Source organism: Athene noctua, chromosome 12 (genome assembly GCF_965140245.1).
Source record: "Athene noctua chromosome 12, bAthNoc1.hap1.1, whole genome shotgun sequence".
In the NCBI taxonomy this organism is placed as follows: domain Eukaryota; kingdom Metazoa; phylum Chordata; class Aves; order Strigiformes; family Strigidae; genus Athene; species Athene noctua.
The window spans coordinates 16733843-16754720 of NC_134048.1; the positions used below are offsets into that span (position 1 = coordinate 16733843).

General features: G+C 43.5%; 1 protein-coding gene across 3 annotated transcripts in view; it reads right to left on the reverse strand.

Annotated features, from left to right (window-relative positions):
* Positions 1 to 17759, reverse strand: part of GALNT10 (polypeptide N-acetylgalactosaminyltransferase 10) — an 85506-nt gene extending 67747 nt beyond the window's left edge. Inside the window, exon 1 of one of the 3 annotated variants that reach the window (XM_074915788.1) lies at positions 17558 to 17759. In XM_074915788.1, the coding sequence (XP_074771889.1) occupies positions 17558 to 17661 (104 nt within the window). In that variant the 5' untranslated portion in view covers positions 17662 to 17759. Of the gene's footprint in view, positions 1 to 17478 lie in introns of all 3 variants that reach the window. The other 2 variants (XM_074915787.1, XM_074915786.1) reach the window with 2 other exon arrangements.
* Positions 17760 to 20878: the final 3119 nt, after the last annotated feature.

Below are 20878 nucleotides of genomic sequence, written 5' to 3' on the forward strand. Positions count from 1 at the left end.
TTGCAGCACCACAGCTGTGTGAGCTGCCAACAACTCCACACAACACAGTTTTTCTGTGAAGTACAAAATCTATCATGTATGATCATCCACTATTTTAGAAGCAGCCACAGGTTCTGCAAAAAAAAAAAAAAAAAAAAAAAGACATTTTAGATGGCTGTTAGTCTCATCTTATGCAGCACTATCTAGTCTGATATACCCAAGGATTTTGGAAATGCCCTCCCAGAAACACTAGAGACTTTTTCTTCTATTACTGCTAAAAGACCACAACTACACAATTGCAAAATCCTAGAGTGGCTCAATGGCAGTATCAGTTCACAACAAGGCAAACTGCTGCAAGAAAAAGTAAAAATCATACATTTATTTGAATCTGTAACCCACAAATAGCACAGTATTACTTTGTAACCTGTAACAGGCAGTAGATCAACTTTGAAAGGAATGTACAGTCAGCTTTCAAAGACTTCTAGAAAATGCCTGGAACATTTTAATAACTTAATTCTGACTTAAAGAAATCTTTAATTAAGACAGCATTTAGAAAGTATTTTCAGAACAATCTGGAATCCTGTGGAATGTGTTAAGGCCTCCAAAGAAGCCTGCTCTGGCTAAGAGCTGAGATCAGTCGTGACTTAGAGACGGAAAAAGCAGCAGTCAAAAGTAGCCAGCGCCATCCAAGTCTTGCCTGTCATGTCAGTTTTTGGCACCCGGATCACCCCTGCTTATCCTTTATCACATCCATTTGAGGAGTTTGTCCTGTTTTTTCCAAAAAGATGGCATTACCCAAATTCACAGTCATACAGGACTTGACTTACAAGAATTAACTGACGGTTACTTTTACACTAGCAAGCCACTGCTAATCCATGTTCCAGTAAAAAAGTAAAGGAATTAGGTCAGGGGAGTATAAGTACGACTAAAATGTTGCAGCGCACCTTACATCCACAGCTCAGACAGCACTTCCTCACTTCCTTGTTGTCAGCAAAGAGCAGACAACATCTGGAATCAAGTCCAGGTGGCCAAAGGTCTTTGTGTGGATACCAATGAACTTCCCTTTATTTTTAGAGAAGGCTTACGCCTTGAAGTGTCTATCAAGTATGTGCAGTTCCCAAGAGATTGAGGAGATTATACCCTCCTGGGGTGCTGTATTTTGTAACTTCTTTCAATTATAACCTTTCCAAAGCAGGTCTCCTTCTAGCAATAGAAACTCAAAGATGGATAGCAAAAGCTACAGCAGAGACCCCTTTCTCTTTCTGAAAGCTGCCCATCCAACCAATACCCCTCTGTTTCTAAATGGTACATTACACTGCAAGATAACAAAACATGTTAACATTTACAGTTTCTATTATATATATACACAAAAGAAAAGTGTTTACATGATAGACATTTTCTCTCAATCTCAGGCTCCAGAGAAACCAGAACTATTTGAGACATGAAAGCAAGAGAGGACACACAATCCATCAACTCCAAAACTGCTGCTTTAGTACAAGCACTTCCCACATCAGCTGCGCACCAACCTGCTGCGCCAGAACGTGGTTCCCACCTTTGAGCCGGGTGGGTGCCTTGGCAGCGCATATTCAGTCCCACAGACTTGAAGCATCCACCTTGCTGATTCCACAATGAAAAATTAAGGTGATTCAGGCAATCCATTAACATAGATTAATAGTTATGTCAAGCACTGTGTCAGATTCATGGGATGCCAGCTGTCTCGTACTACGAAACCGCCAGCCTTGCTAGAGTTAGTGCCAAGTGTTTTGCCCAGTGCAGCCCATTCTGGCAGCTGGGTGTGGGATAGGATGTTGTTGGAGGACAGATGAAGAAATGGACATTTACCTCCTCTTCTCCTTGAAGTCCACTGCCCCAGGGAAGCGCATTCAGTCTCATCCCCACATCAGCCTGTGCAGTTGGAAGGGGGCGCAGTTAGTGACTCTCCTGTGGGCAGTGAACATGCGACTGGCCAGACCTACACCAGTTACTGTCCTATATTGGGCTTGACATAAACCACCATGAAGAGCAAGAATCACTGGAGTAGCATCCCATTTCAGCCTGTGCACACAGCCATACACCAAAGGTGTAAAAGAAAAAAACTGTTGACAGTTTGACTATCCAAGATATAACACAGCCTTCCCTGCCTACCCTTTCAACCCCAAACAGATGAATTATGAAGATCTCGTGTGCTGCAGTCAGAGGATAAAAGGTTCAGCAGCATTCTTGTGTTCTCTTATTGTCACCTCTCAGCAAAGGCAGAGTTGGTAAGCAGAAGCCAACAGCAAAGCAGCAAAAACCTGTAATATCTCATGACTGACTGAAGAGATGGTACAGCATTATGTGGCAAGGATGTACCTAAACTAACTCTTGACTAACTCCTGCTGCAAACTGTGTTTCTCAAACATTCAGCCTTCCAGGGACACAAGCCAGCATTTGTGGCTACTGGTTGAGGTACAGTAAGTCGCTTTGGAAAGCTGTTCTGCAGTGCTTTTGCTAAAAAGCCATGTTTAATGCTTCCATCATTTTGGCTGCAGATCACAGTTCTCTCTTACATATTCACTGTAGGTTGTCCAAGCCATTCTGCAGACTAGTAAGGAGGAAATTTTCATAACATAAGCTAAAGCAAAGATGGCTTTGAACCACAAAAGACACTTGAAACTTGAAGAGCATCAAGAAACCAGGTGATATCTTTGCAACTGCTGCCTCTCCCTCCCTGCTTTTTCAAGTATTAGTATTCCTTAAGATTAAGATCTTTCGGAGGAGATTCATTGTTACACAAAGAGTTTAGCCCCATTAGATACTAAGCAGAATTGCTAAAGTCAACATTAAATTCATAAACCCAGACATGCAATTAAAATGTTGGATTACATTTCATTAAATTTTAAGAGTACTCCATAACCAAGCAGCTTTCAGGGTCTTTTCTGCCAACCAGCCTTCTCCTTTGAGGAGCTGCTGAGTTTCTAGCAGCTTTAGAAGCTTTGTATCCTGTGATTTCAAACAAGATCCAGGTACATGCACTGATGTCCTCTTTATTTAATTCCTGACCCTTCTTGCCAACTGCACACAGCACAGAACCAAGAACAGATTACACACACACACTGAATGGTGATATGTTACACACTGTTCTCATTTAGGCAGCCAGAACAGAATCCTAACTGCATAATCCAGCAGCACTGAACACATGCCCAAACTCATTCATTTCAAGATGACAAAGTTTATAAATAGGATGGAAGAAAATTTTCTTTGTTATTCTCTTCCACCTCCTGAACAGAGGAGACTGCTGGGGTCAGTGAACAAGTCTACCTTAACAGTGCGTCACAACAGTTCATGAGCAAGAGACAGATAATTATCAATAGCCTTCCAGAAGAGAAGGGATGAACACCATGCCTCACTGCCAATCATAGCCATTGCCTTTCCTTTGCTACTCAGGAACAGCAGCCTTCCAAAGAGCCACTTGTACACGAATTTCTGCTAAAAAAAACCCCACTTTATCTGCAGGTATAGCCAAAAACCCACATGAAACCATTACTAATGAATCCAACTCCAATGAGCTTGAAAACATTTTGCCAAAGACATCCTGTTATTGTGAAGGTGTGACTCACAAATGAGGTAAGCCGGTGCTCCTCTTAAATGTTTAGACCTTTAACAGTTACAAGGAATTGAAAATAGATTAAAAATAACCAAGGTTTCAAAGTTGGGTCTTTTTGCAGCTCTGACAAGTTAAGGTAGAAGAAACTGGATCCAGAAATCTCAAGCCTGAGCCAGCAGATTCAAGTATGAAACAATTACAAAATCTAGAGAGATACAACACATCAGAAGACTGAAAACACCCAAGATCTTTAAACACTGGATTCAGTCAGCAGTGAAAATCCAGCTGTCTCAGAGCTGTGCAGTACTTACGACACAGTATAAAAATCAAATTATTGCACTGCTGAGAAGCTGCCTCTTTTGGTACAAGTACAAGCAAACAATCTAATTTTTAAGGCATTTTCCATAGAGCAACTTTAGGGAAAGAAAATAAATATACTTTCAGCTGATGTTACTTTATGGGAAGCAGTCTTCCTTTGGGTGTTTTACCTTCTTCTTGCAGATTTCTGACTAGGCCTCCTGCATGCTATAGGAATATACATCAATCCTTATGAAGTCATCACTTTTCCCTAAAGGGCCCAAGGAATCTAATTCTGTTTTTCTAATTATCTCAAGAGTTATTCAAAAGCAAGAACTTTACAGGCTAGCAAAAAACAGACCTAAAATAGCCTTAAAAACCTCTTAAATGTGAGGAAAAATTCGACACAAAGAAAGCGTAAGACAGGTAAGTCATAGCTGCAGTAAGCTCTACACAACTATTTTATAACTTGGATTTAATTAGAAATAACTCAGCTTCTTGCATTATTTATTTAAATATTAATAGCCAAATGTCTACTCTACAAGAACTAGCAGTCTAATTTTGATACTAGCAGGGTAATGCTACACAGCAATCTAATACATTCTTTTTCTATTTTCAGGGATTCTCTAACGTATTGCAACTTCCTTTAATCCAAGTTGTATTGAGCTGCTCTGACAAAAAAAATTCAGAGGGGAAAACAAGCAGTTTTCATAAACAAATACTGGCAAAGTTCAAATACAGACATAAATTGTGATAAAGGGAGCAGGACATTTTCATTTTGCTCCCATTTATATTGAATAGAAAAATTTTGGCATACTCCAACATAACTGACAAGATAGGAAGAATAGGGTAAGGCAGGAGAAGATCTTTTACAGCACTTGAGTGATGGCTGCATCTATGATGTCAAGGGCTAAATCTACAAGAAACTTTAATATTGCAATGCTGTGCATCTCGCAGCTCAACTTCCAGCTTTGCAATCCCCACAGTGTGGTCTATGTCCCTGAGTAAAGTCTGTAGGCACCTTTAGAATCAAATTCAAAGCAACTGGATAAGATGGGCTTTTGATCTCTGATTTCTCCAGGTCTTAGGTACGTGGCCCTTACGTACAGGGTAGCCTCTATATCGCATGAGAATCACTCATGCCTGTTTGCACACTTTGATGTCTGAGCTGATCCTCTCAAACACAGAGCGGGGTTTATTTCTTATTTTGCATGGTCAAAGCCATGAGGCAAATTCTACTGAGTGCTGTAGCTCAATCAAACTCTCGAGTAAAAACCGTTAATGATCTTTGTGGAAGGGTAGCAGGGCACAGTCCTCCTCCTCCCTCCACCCCAGGGCTGCGAACACAAGTACCCAGAGTCCCACATGGCTCATGGAGAACTCGGGTCAGAGCCGTGCCCTGAACTCAGCATCCTCGACAAGGGATGGTCAGTGCTAAGGACAGCTGCTGGGCTTCAGGGAGAAGGAGTTGGGAAGAGCTACTCAGAAGGAAAACATGAGCACAAACCCCAGGGGCTTGACTGGCAAGAACTTTGGACCCAAGATGTCAGGTCTGGAGAGTATCAGCTGGTTTCTGAGGATCACTCTCTGCCTGAGCCCTTAAACCCACTTAGGTCTAAATCCACAAAAGGAGTCGGGCACAAAATGTCTCTCACTTCCTAGGGCTTTCAGTTCACTCTGGCATAAACAAGGCATGCAAATACCTACATTATATAAACAGTGATAGATTGAAGAGGGCAAACAGTTTTCTAAATGAAGAAGAAATTAAGGAAAACATACAAAGGCATGAGTTGTCCTCTCAGTTAAACCTCAACCGATCTGGAAGACGGCATGAGAGTTACATACAGATAACCATAAAAACAACTATTTCCCATTCCCAGTCTGTAAACCACTACATTTCTCATGTTTTGTCCATTCAGCTTTTGCTACACACAGCCATATTTCTCCCACTTCATACTGCAGCACTGGTCCCACTAATCACTGACATATGCTCCGGCACAGAGCATTTCCTCTGGCATGCTTTAAAAAGAAGCACTGTCACCATACCAATATAAGTGCTGGCAAATATGGTCTGTCAGGTTTTGTTTTCAAGGACTATAAAAATAGACTTCACTGCAATAGGCTTGAAAACACATACCCTCTAGAAATAATTTTTAAAAACAAGTTTTCAGATGACTTGTTATTGTTTTCAGAGATCCAGAGAGAAAATCTGTAGTCTATTTCATTTAACATTTTCAGGTTAAGCCAATATTTGAGTTCTTTTACACGACTGACAATTCCCAGCTAATTTATTGCAATGCCTGTGCTCTCTGCTTACGTGCATCAATTCACAGCATCTCAGATGCATTTCTACTATGAGCACCCTCTTATTATAAAAATATCAGCACTTGGAAAGACAACAAGACATCACTTGCTTCCAGAACTTAGGCCTTTCACCCTTGGTAACCAGTATTAGCTTATGCTGACAACAGCTTTGGCCAAAATACAAGGAAAAGGGTCTTGGCACAGACTGAGGTTCGAGACACTTTCTTGTTAGTTTGTAATTGCTTTGCCAAGGACTCTCTTTCTGTAATCAGCTGGCCCAAGTTCCTATTTGCAGAAAATAAACAACTACAGGAAAGAAAACCTATTATCTTTTATACACAGATACTCTGCAGCAATCAAAATCAAGGATGACACAAGTAAGGCCCTCACACATTGCAGATAAGGCTTTTCCAGTCTTCCACATCCCCATTCACAGGGCACACAACCCACATCTGAAGATCAGAAACAATCTGGGGCAGAACAGGGAAAGACCCACACTTCAAAGAATCAGCAGCAACAGGAGGAAAATAGCAACAATCATAACATGGACAGTCCTCAGGTCTCCATATGTATAACCAAATACACTTCTGCCAGTTTCTATATCAAAATCTCAGGTCTTCCAATATTTTGCAGATGTTGTTGCAGCTCACTCCCATGCCCTCAGAATCAGGCAAGCAAAATAATTTTGAGAAGTCTCATTCCAAACACTTTAATTGTACCAATACAGCTCTTTTGCTGCTGTGAACAAGACCTGCGAACAGATGTTGGTTTTCTGAAGGAAGACTTTTTTCCGCCCCAGACTAAATTAGTACCTTGAATCTGATTCAAAAACAGCCACAAAAAAAGAATTAGGCAGCATGCAACAGCAAAATATCACTAGGAGTTTCAGATTTTTCCAACACAGTAAGCTGCAGCCTGAGAATCAAAGAGAAGTGGCAGTCCAGGGTGTATTTGGTTGATCAGCAAAACTAACATACACAGGAGTGGGAAAAAAGGGTTATTTCTTATTACTTGGCTATCACACACTAAACCCTGGCAACAGGCCACCTGGAAGATAAATGAGAAGACAGAAGATAATCACAGGGTTCACTTCTTTTTGAGATCCAGAATAAGCCTGTTATGTAGTGGCTAACATGAACTGACAGTTGGGCTAAATTTAAGTGACCTTCTGTAATGTTACATAAAATAACTTACTTGTCTAACTGAAACCCTTTACAACATAGTTATGTCTGTATTTATCTAGCTTTCGGGGTTCTGATTTTCTTTAGTGAGGGAATATATTTTGCTTTTACTTATCTGAGTTGAAAGTAATCTCTAAAGAGAGCCACTTCCAAAGAAGCAGAGTTAAGATTAAAGTCAGTCTGAGCAGAAGTGAAGTAGCTGCTCACTCTTAAAAATAATAATTTTTTAAAAGATAAAACAACAACAACAAAAAAAAGCATATGAGAGCCAGACCTGGTTATGTGCTTATTTTTGTATCATACCCTAGATCAAAGTCACTAAGACTTATTTTTCAAAGGAACATCACATTCTAAGACATCTTTGAAAACTTTGGTCTAAACATTAAGAACACTCAAACTCTGTTTCACCTGTTTTATTTATTAAGCAACAGCTCTTGCTTACTAGACCGTGTGAAAATTTCTTCTTTGGACTTCATCTGAAGGCTGAGAAATGTTAGGTAAGCTCAAGAAAGAAAAAAACACTCTTTTCCATCATGGAGAAAAATTGTTTGCTTGCTAGTATCATGAACTAGGTAAAAGTAACTTCCCAAATGAAACTAAACACAAGTAATTTACACAAAGGCAAGCCTACACAATCTTCCACTGAGAAAAACTAAGACTGACTGTGAGAGGTTTTAAATGTTAGATTTCTGAATAATCACAAGCAAAGATGGAGAAGAGAATGACTATCCTTTGAAAAGCCACCTTAGCTTGCACATGTAACTGCAAGCAAAGGGTTTCAGGCTTTAGAGATCAAGCAGAGCAGAACTTTTCATAACAATTTAATCCTGTAAAAACAGTTGTTCAAGAGGGCAGAAGCAAAGCAGCTCTGCATGTAGGAGGGACAGCTGACAGTGTTTCCAGATAAGATCTGATAAAGCTCTAAAACATCACAAGACTTTGACTAACAAAGACAAAATGTCATTCTAATCAGATTTTTGCAAAGGGAGAATAGTCAAAAAAGAAGGAAGATTTCATGCATCCAGAAAATTCTTGCAGGAGACAGACTGATTTACTGTTATTCTGCAAATCCTTTAATTATCAAATAGCTCTACTGCAGGAAGACAGAGTTCATTTACAGGCTTGCAGTTTTAAGATATAAATTCAAATATGCGTTCCTGTAAAAACAGGTATTTGAAATTTAACCCCTTAGTCGTTATGTCAGTAAACAGCTGCAGTTTCTGTGCATTTAAAAAAAGACTCTGACATGCCTTTTGGAAGTTCGACTTCAGCAGTCACCTTGTGAACTGCAACCACCAGAACAGGCCAGGTTCTCTATTTGAAAGCTACATCAGGGAGACATGTCAGGTCACTGCTACATCAGCTACACGACATACAAGCAAGAAATACATATTAGTGTTGAGGAGAGACACTGAACAGAAATTAGTTACCTCGCTGCAAAGGCAATGCTCAGCTTAACAGGGAAGGATGACAGCATTCACTATTCAGAAAGTTTTTGGAAGTTGCTTTCTGCTATTTGTTGTGCTAATTGGGAAGAAAAAGGTATTACAACTGAAAAATTAATAAGGAGTCAAGACTGGAAGACACAATCACCAAATAAACATTAAGAGTGAACTTCTCCACCAGGTTGGGCAGCACTATGCAGTCAAGCCTTTGCTGACTCCATCCTCCTCCTCCTCCTCCTCCCCTTCCTTTGCTTTCTATTTCTGACCAAGGAAAGAATCACAATACCCACAGGAGTTACATCAACTCACTTAAAACAGGGTTTCCATATTAAACCCTTAATATGTCTAAACTGCTTATCATTCAGTCTGACTCAGTAGTATCAAAAAGCAATAGATATAGTTATATAAACTGGGTTTTGTGGGTGTGAATTTGAAGCCATCAGCTACAGTTTAGTAATTGCCTCTGTGTGCTCTTGTCCACTGTAGTCGTACAACCTCCACAAGCACCTATACTGAGGAATTTCACCCCAGACTCACACCGGTGGCAACATGTTTATGTCATGACCTCCAAAAGAGGAAAGTTTGCTGAATGCTGCCAACCATGGGTGCAGTTAATGAAAGCTGTGTTTTAGGTGCCCAGACAGAGTTGCAGTAAGACCGAAATAAGTCAGACCTTGGAAATGAGCTGGATGACATTTCCTCAAGCTTTTTGAATATACTCATGAGGGACACTGCTCACAATAGCTGGCAGCCAGTGTTTCCAAGAAAATGACAGGCAGAATAAATATTTTAATTCTTGTGAGCTACAGAAGATACGCCATTAATGGTCATCAACCTTAGAAAGATAACTTATCAAAGTGGGAAGGCATGAAGCAGTATCAGAGGGGACTGCATGACTGGGATAGCAGAGAGATCAGTTATAATAAAATCAACAGCTTTTCTACTGAAGCAAGTTTCCTCCCTGAGTGTCGGCAACACCAGAGCACTGCTTGTACTCCACTGTAACTGTGGTTAAAAAGCCTTAATTATGGATATATGCTCTAGAGAGCTCTCTCTTAACCCTGGAGCTAAGATCAGAGAAAATGGAAGAACTGCAAAAGGGCAGGAAAAGAGAGCTAATAATTTAGAAAGAAAGGCAAACTTAAGGACTAAGAAACAGTAGACCTCCCTTCTTTGAAGCTGCAATTTAAAGCTTTATCAAGTTTATGAACAATAAGGAGACATGTGAAGTGACACATTTCTTATATTTTAGGGGGTGCACAGGACTTTGGATGCAGAGCTGCCAGCAGATCTCAGACACCATAGAAGTTACTCTCCTACCCAGGCATTTGAAAAGGAGGGCTGCCTGGCAACTTACTGTGCTACATATTGATTTACTTATCTGTAGCTTTCTCCAGTCGTTTGCCAGACCCTTTAAATCTAAGGAAAGAGGCACAGTCTGACAAGTCAGCCATAATTTGATATCCAGTACTACTCATATTCTTAACAAAGCTGTGTAGATAAACACTCCTTTCCTTGTTACCTATCCATCATCTAGCCAGGGTAACACAAAATGCAGGAAATACCACGAGTGTCAGTTACACTGATAGAAAAAGATACCATTACCACTGAGAGGTTAGGCTTCATGTTGAATAAAGCAGGACCAGTAACACTTCCTAGCTCCCTGGGTTGTAAGAAGTCATGAGCAGCATGCCAGATCTGAAGGGAAAACTACAAGTAGACTCTTAAAGAGATAACGGAGAATGTGAAAGTTTATTCATCGCAAACAATATGAAAGGCAGTACAAAAGTAGAACATAAAAATATTAAATTAGAAGGGTGGAGGCTATTATCTCTGGATCTGGTAATAAAGCATCACACCGTTATACTCCTGAAAGTGACTCGAGCATCAGGATTTGGTCAGGAGTCTATGAAATCTGATAAACAGATTCACACTTTCTGTTAACTGCTAAAAGTCCCCACCAACAGCTATCTGTTTTGCAAACAATCTGGGACCTGAAGTCAAGTCAGAATGTCTTTTATACTCGTCTACAGAGGCAGAGGAATCCCAGGTCAAGCTGTATCGAGAAGGAATATGTGGGTGGCCAAACTGCACTAGGACTGACCAAAACCATTCTGTCGAGGGACACTGGCTTAGGTTAAGGCAAAGTACACAGGTAGGGCAGAAAGGCTATTCCCAATTTGATTCCAGAATAGGAACAGATTGACACAAGGTTAACACAAAGTAACTATTCAGCTTTAACCCAACCTACCTCAATCTGATTGAAGTAAAATTTAAATCATATTTAAATTAATGATTATTTAAATAATCATTCATGTCTGCTTGCCATCACAGTACATCCCATCAGAACAGCCAGTTTTTAATCCATTCAGCCACGGGAAAATTCCTTTCTGGTTTTCTAGTAAAGGTGATCCAAAAGAAAATCTACACATACACTCAGGTCACCCAGCCTGAGAGTACCTATTATTATTAAAAGATTTCATATGCACAAAGTTACTGAAGCCACCTCTCTCCCTGTGTCTACACAAGTATCATGCATTATTCATGCTACTATCAAACAGCTTAAAGTGGTGTAACTTAGAGGTTACTCTACAGAGTTAACAGGATGGAAAACACGAAGCATGATGGACACTAGAGAGAGAGGCCTCTGATGGTAAATATCACTGCAGTTTTGTTTACATAAGCATTTACACCACCCTGAAGTACCATGAAACTCAGCACAGCACACTCCAGTTAAGGTGCACTCCACAAAAGCCTACCAACGACAGCTCTACTAACATCAACAGGATACCAAGCAGGTTGAAACGCCTGCTTTCATACTGGATCAAAAAGAATTTTTTTGCAGCATGTTTTATGGTTTTTTTTCTTCCCGGTGATATTTCACACACAGAGTGGAATACCTCCTACAAACTCCTAATGCACCCCACCAGCTCTTTACTTTCCAGAAGGAAGCTGAAGGCGACCAGCCTGTGTTGCCTGGGAGAGGAAAAGGTTGCAAAGAAGTAGGAGCAGCATGCAGATTGCTTTTACACCTGGATAACAACTTCCTCAAAGTTTAAGTTAAACAGGATCTGTTCTTAAGCAATGTCAATAAGGTTACAGTTGGCTCTACAGGGAAGCAAATAAAAGAGTCACAGGAAGGTTAACGTCAGTTCTTTATCTTTTTATTAGTGATGCCTGTATAGAAACAGGGAGTGGAAGATGATACTGTGTAACAAAGTCTGGTTGGTAGCATTTTTCTGCCAAAATTCACCAACATTCCTCAGCTGTGGTAAGAAGCTTTCCATTAGTTTATCAGTCCACTTATTCAAATACATAGCAGTTATCTGCCAGGAAATTTATACCTATATAGTTGCTCTTAAATCTTGCTGTCTCTCATTATTTGATTCATATTCATATAGGAAAAATACACAGCTCTGGAGATCATTGCACGATTACGGTTTTCATCAGTGACCCAAAAAGTAGTCCAGGTGCCAGGAACCAAAGAAGTTCTCTTGCTGAAATCTTCCTTCCATGAGGAAAGGTAGCTATTGCAGCTACTAAGAACTGCCCACTGAGTGTGTCTGAATGGTAACAGAGCCACTTATCCAGCAACAGGAGCACCTGCTCCACAATCTCCCCTAAAGAACAGCAAGTATAATAAACCTTTATTTTCACAAAGCATTGGAGACCTAGCACACAGCTCATTTGTTCATTCAGCTCTGCACTGCCATTACAGTGAAGATCACCAGAAGGAATGAGACCCTGAATGAAGACTGCTGACAGCTCTAGTTTCTTAGTAAACATCTTTTCCAAATTTTAAATTTTACTTTGCACTTCACAGCTGTGAGATGGTTTAGCCACTTCATGTTCACTTCAGCTCACTTTGCTAATCAGAAGCGTGGTCCACACTTAATCTAGTCCAGAAAAACCTACTTGTTTCACAAGCACACTGACGTGATCAACTTTAGAGTAGCCCACACTGGAAATCAGTCACTCTTAAAGCAGCCTTGTTCAGCACTTGCACTTCGGTCCTTAGATGCCAGTTGTTTTACACTGCACTTACCAAAATAAGCTTTTCAAAGTTTGCTTTTGTATCAGCTGATGAGTGACCAGCAAATACAACTGCCAACATGACAGTCTCCAAGAGGTCTGTGAGAAGCCAAGCCCCAGTGTTCAGTGGCAGTAGCAAAGTCTAGGGCATGACCAGTGTAACTGCCAAAGAAATCTGCCTAGGAGGTACGGTAAGTTGGTTGTTCTATTTAACCCTGACTGGCAGAGAGCAGAAAGGTTTTCCTCTCACTTTTCCCAAGCCTTTCTCCTCCCTCCCCAGCCTTGGCAGCACACAGTCTGCTGCTAAACCACCCTCTTCGTTATTAGCTTTTGCCAACCACAACATGAAGTTGACAATCCTTGACAGCTTCATAGCTGCCTCCAGGTCAGAATGGCAAAGCTGATCATCTTTCTGTGCTGAGGAGGACATGAGCAGCAGAAGCAGTCTGGAAGGCAGCACAGCACTGCTCCCCACTCAGCTCGTCATTAGGGCTACATTTTCAGCAATACCGGATGGAAACTTTAAGCTTAATTGCACTAAAGCTGAAGTTCACGACTGCAAACTTTCCAAAAGAAGCATTCTCACAAACCATTTTTCAATCCTAAATTCACAGTTGATGTGTCATTCACGACATACCAGCAGGCAGGTACATCCACTTCACTCAGCCAGCTGGCAGCAGAGGGCACCACACAATCACCTATGTGATTTATATACTTCCATCATGCTCACAAGTTAATTTATAGAGCACAAATTACTACTACAACAAGCTAAAGGGTGACTCCATAAAGCATGCATCACATCAGATAAAAACGAATGCAATGAAAGGCAGATAATTTGCTACGATGCTTTTAGCCAGCAATTCAAAGAGATGTTCAAGCTTAGTATCTCTCCGAGTTCAAATGCCACATTCCCGTAACAGCAGGTACCACGCAGCATGCCGATCTCCAGCCTGACCACACAGGTACAGAGCAGTATCTCTGCAGAGCATTAGAAATCACATAAATAGTTGCCTTAGCCCAAGAATAAACCACTAGCCCACAAACTAACTCATCTGCATTTTATGTACTGTAGGACTACACATCAATTAAACATTTTGGCTGAGGATGCCCACAGCCTCTGAGGCAGACAGCAGAGATTCAAGTGACAAAAGGAATAGCTGCATTTCTCTTGCTTTTTCCTACCCCCACACCTACACATCATATGTTTTTACTTACTGAATGCCTGTTAAAAAAAAAAAAGAGATGGAACTACACAAAAGTCAATCTGTGTTACATGAGCATTCCAATACACGCACACTGGCGAGCAAAAAAGTACAATCATTAAGTTTAAGAAGCTTCTAAGCCAATGCTTTTGCTGTCAGCAGAAACACTTCAGTACTCTGACACCACCATCCTCATTTAAAGCCATGACACTAGCCAAACCTGTTACACACACCATGAAAAGAGGACTTCCTAGTTCGTATCACCTGCTGAGCGACTGTACGTACACACTGATAAAGGACACTTCTGAGCACGCACCTGTAGTGAAGATGAAGAGTAAGTCAATGCATCAGCTTTTCTAAACAGACCTGCAGCACGACCTTGAGGCCAAGACCTTGATGGCTTAAGGCCATCCCTTCCCTGCAGAACAAGCAACACCCAACAGAGCTGCAGAAGAACAAACCCAAAAGCAGAAGGGAAGAACACAGACCTAATCCACCTTATTAAAGCAATACATTATTTTCAGCCACCATAATGTTTCCCCCCAACGTGTAAATACAGAAGCAATTAGCTGCCTAGGCACTTCTGCAGAAACCATTTAGCATAATCTTTCCTAGAATATATTTACATGGCTTCTGATTGCTTAATTTTCTGACACGTTTGTTTCAGACACTAGAAAGATTAAATAAGGCAAAATCGCCCACACTGATATATTGCCATTTGGAAGGTAACATGCAGCACAAGATAGACAACAAAACAAAGTCCTAGCAGGTTTTAAACTTCAAAATTTTAGCATCACAACTCTACATTCTAGGAATTGCTTTATACCTTTAATTCAGCTGTTTCTTAAAACCTTTTTCCCCCTTTTGCTGTTACCCTGAAAGATAAAATTACTGACTGAAACAGCAGGCACCATTTAAAGAGAAAGAATGAGCCCGGACAGAGATTTCATTGAAAAGCTCAATTCCGTATCACATCTGAAATGTCCTCAATTCAAAGATTAGCCTGCACAAAAAGGCAAATTAAAGCCAGAAACAGAAGAAAATATTTTCTGTTATAAGCATAAATTTTTATGCTATAGTATCCTATCATCTAGAATTTTGGTATTACAAAGTCAACTCTTCCAAGTGGCTTCATGAACAAGGAGACAAACACCATGCTCATTTACAAGCTGGAAGTTGATTAGCCAAGTACAAAAACCAAGAATGCTTGTCAGGACCAAGGAAGAGAGGCTAGAACCATTGAATGTGTGGATGCCCAAAAACCTCTCTGCAGTCAGCTGGCAGATACCTCTATTACAACAGTTTAAAAAAAAAAAAAAAAAGACAAAAACACCCCCAAAATTTTGTTTGCCTTTATTCTGCTTCACCTGAAATTATTTTTACCAAGACAGCCAGCTGTGCATTTGGGTATGTTTTCCCTTGCTCAGTGTAACAGGAGCTACCATTTCAGGGCCCAATCCTTCAGAAAAACAGGCATATGATACAAGTGTATCTTCACTCACAGACGCGCTGCAGCCCATAACCCCATGTTAATTAGACTGGAAGATGAAGCCTTCAGCCTAACACCCGGTAACTCTGATTTACACAAGTGCAGAGAGGTTTTATTGTGAATTCTCCTGCAAGCTGCACAGACGTTTTGTGCCCAGCTCAAAACAAAAATCAGATCTCAATTTACTGACAGCTGCCATACTTTAAACAGACATAAAGAAAAACAGTCAACATTCTGTACAACACGAGCAATAAGGGATATCTAAATACTGAGAACACAGAAATCTGCAGTGACATACTGTACTGTAGGAACTGCCTGCCTTACAGCTACCCAAAGCCCCACAGTTCAAGGACAATTTTGGAAGACCAAAAACAAAAAGTCAGCTCATCACTGTTGCTTCATTCCTTATAGATTTAACCAGAATTGACTTCCAGCAAGGAGTTCTGCAGCTTCCTAGGAATAATTACCAACCTTCTCATAACCTCTGGAAGACACATGATTTTACAGTGGTCTTCATTCTCCATAACACCATATCATGCAAAGCTATGGAGCAGTAGACTACAGGGCTTGATTTTTGTCAGTCATGCAAAATAGATTCCCTGCATCCAACCGAAATACAAGCATAAGGCACACTGTAACACTGGGAACTTCAGGAATGTAATGATCGCTGTGTAAAGGGATTTCTGTGCAGATTTGGGGATCCGTTACAAATGTATTATTTACGGCAGGTAACAGCTGATCCCTTTCCTTACGAGCATGGAACATTACAAGGATATGATCGTGGTTATACCTGGACTTGTACTAAATTCTTGAATTTGAAAATATGTTTCTTCTGGGAAGGAAGAACAGTCTCAGTTTGAGTACACCTCTTTCTGAGAGCCTTTGCTCCCTCAGAGCAGAAATTACCACAGTAGGTTTCTCTACCTTTACGGTGCAGTCACAGCAGCAAGTCTCCAAGGAGGGAAAGATTTAGACAACTAAGAGTCTTAAGTGGTTTTGAACAAGCAGAGCCTTGTAGGGTGGCAGCTGAACTGATAGTTACACACTGACATTTCAAGCTTTCAAGTCCCAATCATTCTTAATGGTACAAAGCCAAACCCAGAAGGGGATAAAGCAATTACATAGCCAAAAGTAAATGCAGCTAAACTGAGCTTCCAAACGTCTAATTTGGGTGATCCAGCCTTCCTGTCTCACACACTAAGCAGAAGGGTTTGTCTGTTAAATTTACTACTACACCAGCGGGACAAGAAAGGAATGCAGTCATGTGCGGCAATATCATCAGGCCGGGGATCCAGCAGGCATCCTCTGCCTCTCCCAGGAGGAGCTATACACTCCTCTCTTCCCAAAGGAGGATCCGTACTCAGACATAATCTTCAAGCTCCACCTGGTACTTTCTGCCAGCCCTTGCCTTAAGCTCTGCGGGGATCCAGCGCTAACGGGTGATGCTCGCTCCCTGTACACTTTCAAGGCAGGTAAAGAGAAATGGCAGAGCAGCACCCTTGGAGATAGAATTACTGAAGAGAAATTCGCAAGGGTGGGACAAGCTCCCCTCTCTTACTCCTCGGAGCAAGGATGTGCTTGTGCTTTATTCCCTTACCAAGCTCAGCCAAAAAAGGCAAGCGGATCCTTGGATCCATGAATTGCCAAGAAAGTACTCGCGTTCCCCCTCCAACGCAGACACAGGCTACAGATAAAGCAGCTCCTTCCTCAGGGGCACAGGAACCACCCCCTGCACTCCTCTCCCCCCACCAGCCACTGCCGAGGCTCCTTCCCTCCCGTGACACGGCGAGGGACGCACCCAGCCCCTACACAAACCCCTTCTGCCCCCAGCTCGGGCGAGGGCGGCTGCTCCCACTCCCCCGGCAGGATCCCCCCGCCCCGCGCCCCTCACCCAGCGGCTCCCCCCCCCCCGCACACGGGAGACCGCTCAGCCCTCACACCCCCCCCTCCCGCCGCCACTCACCGGCGCCTCGCCGGCCGCTGCCCCCGGCGGCCCCGCGGCAGCGGCCCCCTCCCCGCCGGCCGCCCCGCCGCCCTCCAGCTGCCGCTCGCGGTAGAGGGACCAGAGCCCCACGTTGGGCAAAAAGACGAGGGCGGCCAGCGCCAGCCCCACCGCCTGCAGCAGCCGCTTCTGCTTCCGCCGCATCGGAGCCGCCGCCGGGAAGGAGACGGAGGAGGAGGGCGAGAGGGAGGGAGCGCGGCCCGGCGCGGCCGCCCCCGCCGCCGCCCTCAGGGAGCACAACTTTCCCCCGCGCGCGCGGCGGCAGCGGCGGGCGGCAACTCCGGCACTTCCGCTCCGCGGGGGGGGGGGGCGTGGTCTCGGCGGCCCCGCCCACCACCGCCCGGGGCGGCCCCGCCCCGCCGAGCCCGCGCCCCCCCCCGCGCCCGCTCGCTCCCCGCTAATGACTCCCCCCGCTAATGACTTCCCCCGCTAATGACTCTCGAATAACGGCTCTCGGGGGATGCCGTGGCACCGGCGGGTGCCTGGGTGGGCGCCGCGGGAGAGGGCGGGGAGCGGGCTCCGAGCCGGCGGTCGGCGTGAGCAAACCGAGGTGGTTAATTGCTCCGGGGAGGCTCCGCAATTAGCAGCCCGGCGGCATTAACCACGGCCATTAAGCGACGGCCCCGGCGGCAGAAGCTGGCCGGGAGCTGGGTACCGCTCTCCCTGAAAAATCCAAGCGGTTGCCAAGGCACGGAGCACGCCGGGATGAGGAGTCCGGCGGGGGGGAAGGTGCGGGAAGGAGCCGGTCCCCGGGGTGAAGCGGGGCCCAGGGCCCGGGCCGGGCTCGGCAGCGCGGGGCGGAGCAGCCTGAGGGGCTGCGGGTGCTCCCCAAAGCGCTACAGCTCGCCCCGACGGACACGCGGCAGCCGGGGGACCGGTCCCCGCGCTCCCTGGACCGGCCGCCACGGGCCCGCCGGTGGCTTTCCCGCAGGCGGGAGCGCTCCGAACCAGTTCCCAGCGATGCCTCCCTCCCGCTCGGAAGGAACGTTGGTTATTCCAGTAACACCTAAGGGGTTTCTACTGTACCATAAACTAGACCGATAATTCACAGGCGTGGGACGTTTTGGTTTGTTTTTTGTTTTTTGTTTTTTTTTTTTTAAAGAAGAAAACAACAGCGGTACAGCTTTTCCCAAAATGAGGAGCGGATTCATTTCTTAAATAACGACCAAATAACCCTCGTCATTAGGAAGATGCCAGGGGAACAGCCGTGCGGCTCGGCGAATGTCGATAGCAGAACTGTGACAATCCACGGCCCTGCTGGGTGGAACTGGTAAATAAATATTAGGTCTCTTCCAGTGTAAACCCCCACAGGGAAATTTTTATTTCCTAGAACAACAGCAACAGAAAGTCTATGAAAGCCATTACACACCCCGGCATTTGCAGTTCTTGCCACGCTCGCACACCAGCAAGTGGATTTAAACTTAAATAAACTTCCATAACCCACTAGATGGCATCTTCCAGCAGATTTCAGTGCCTGCTGCGAGAGCCAAATTATCAAGGAAAGCATTTAATTTAGAGAGCAGGTTACAGTTCCTAAGTCTAACTACATGTTAAGGCAGCTTGTACTTTCATTTTAATTATCGATGAGAATTTGTCGCCAGCTGATTTCTTTACTAGAAATGTTAATGCTTCCATTGTTCTTTGGTGCGTGGAGAAGATACCAACCCATGAAATCCCTTTGCTCCTGCCTTTAGAGCAAAACGTATTCCCTTTATCATCACTGAATCACCTCCGGCAGTGCAGAGACTTTGGCCGCTGTTGAATAATGCATAGCCACTAAAATTGTACAACAATAAAGCTACATATACATTACCTGGTTCTGTGAGAATCTAGGCTAGAAAGCTACAATACCTCTGATTTAATACTGCAGTGCCAGCATACTGCCATATGGACCCTTATAATAACATCTACATCCCCTTGCCTCTGCAAGAGCTCTTTGAAAAGTGGTTGTGAAATAAGCATGCGATTTCGTAGGTATGCACATAGGATTACAGTCTGCCCTTGGCAGAACATCCTCATTTATATAAAGAAATGACAGCCACAAAGTTTGAGAGTTAATTAAAACAAAGCTACTAGCTGGCTTGACATATGTTTAAATTTAGGATTGTGAGCCTGCTTGCTAAATTAAATGTTTGCCTCGTAAATTGACTTCAGCAGAGTTGCACAAGATTACCTGGGAACAGAATATGGCCAGTGCTGCAGGTAGATCAGTATTTTGTGTAAGAGAACATCCTGAATGATCAAACCCTCTGAAGAGCCTCACAGGAATTGAAGCCTGGCTGCTCCTTGGTGATCACGCTGAAAATGGATACTCCGAGTCTTTCCTTCCAGCTTTAAGACGGAGTGAATCCTGTTGGGGTTACCAAGTAAAATCATTTATACACCATGCAGATGCCTCTGTCCCAAATAAATAGATGTGTTTCTTCTATTAAATGTCCAGCATTTCTCCCTCTCCTCTTTCTCCTGAAGTGTTTCGGTGGAGACAAAGCTCTGATTTTGGCCTGTTGAATGCAATGCCTTGGGGATTAGTTGGGTACATGCAAAATAAACATGGATTTATGTCTCTGAGAAAGAAGAAAGCCTGTGGCTGTTAAGCCTTTAACTGGAAAGGGAAATGGTGTACCTTCCCCAGGCATCTTTTCAAAACAAATACAGAATAAATTAATAGCAGCTCAATCCCTGCTTGGAAGCTCTCTTTGCTAGCGAGCTGAGTTACCTGGTTTGCAGCTCATATGTTCAGATGCTGCAGGGCAGAGTGCAGCAAAAGTGGGTAACGGCAGGAAGTCTTGGATGAAGGATGAGGAGCAGGGATGACCAGAGGGAATGGGTAAGCAGATGCTGGGAGAGTGCAAGGGAGCATTGCAAAATGCTAGTGGGAGTGGATGTGACAGGAGTTCCTGGGATAAAGCCCATAGATGGCATGACAGCGTGGAAACGAGATGGCAAAGGGAATCAGTGTCCTCGGAAAGCAGCTCTGCAGGGCAGGGGCTGAATCATGTGAAGGGCCAGATTCTGACCTTGGGACTCCTGCAAGGGTGGGTGATGGAAAGCGGTGGGTCCTTTCCATCTCTGAAAGAGAGCTGGATGGTTATGGGATCCCCCCTCTCCTGCTAAGCAGTCATGACTGAGACAAGACGTGGCTTTCCATGCCCCTGTCTGCTGTGCCAGCCTAACAGCATGGGTTAGGGGGAGAAAATACTGCTGGAAGGATGGCATATCTGCCTCTAATAGCAAGGGGGAGATGGGGACCAAAATACCACCCAAGAGCTGTTAGGTTTGGTTTTTTTTCTTAGGTTCACAGATGCTGTAGGTTCATGTTGCCACTATGAGGAATGAAGTGGGAAACTCTGGTCCAGGTCTG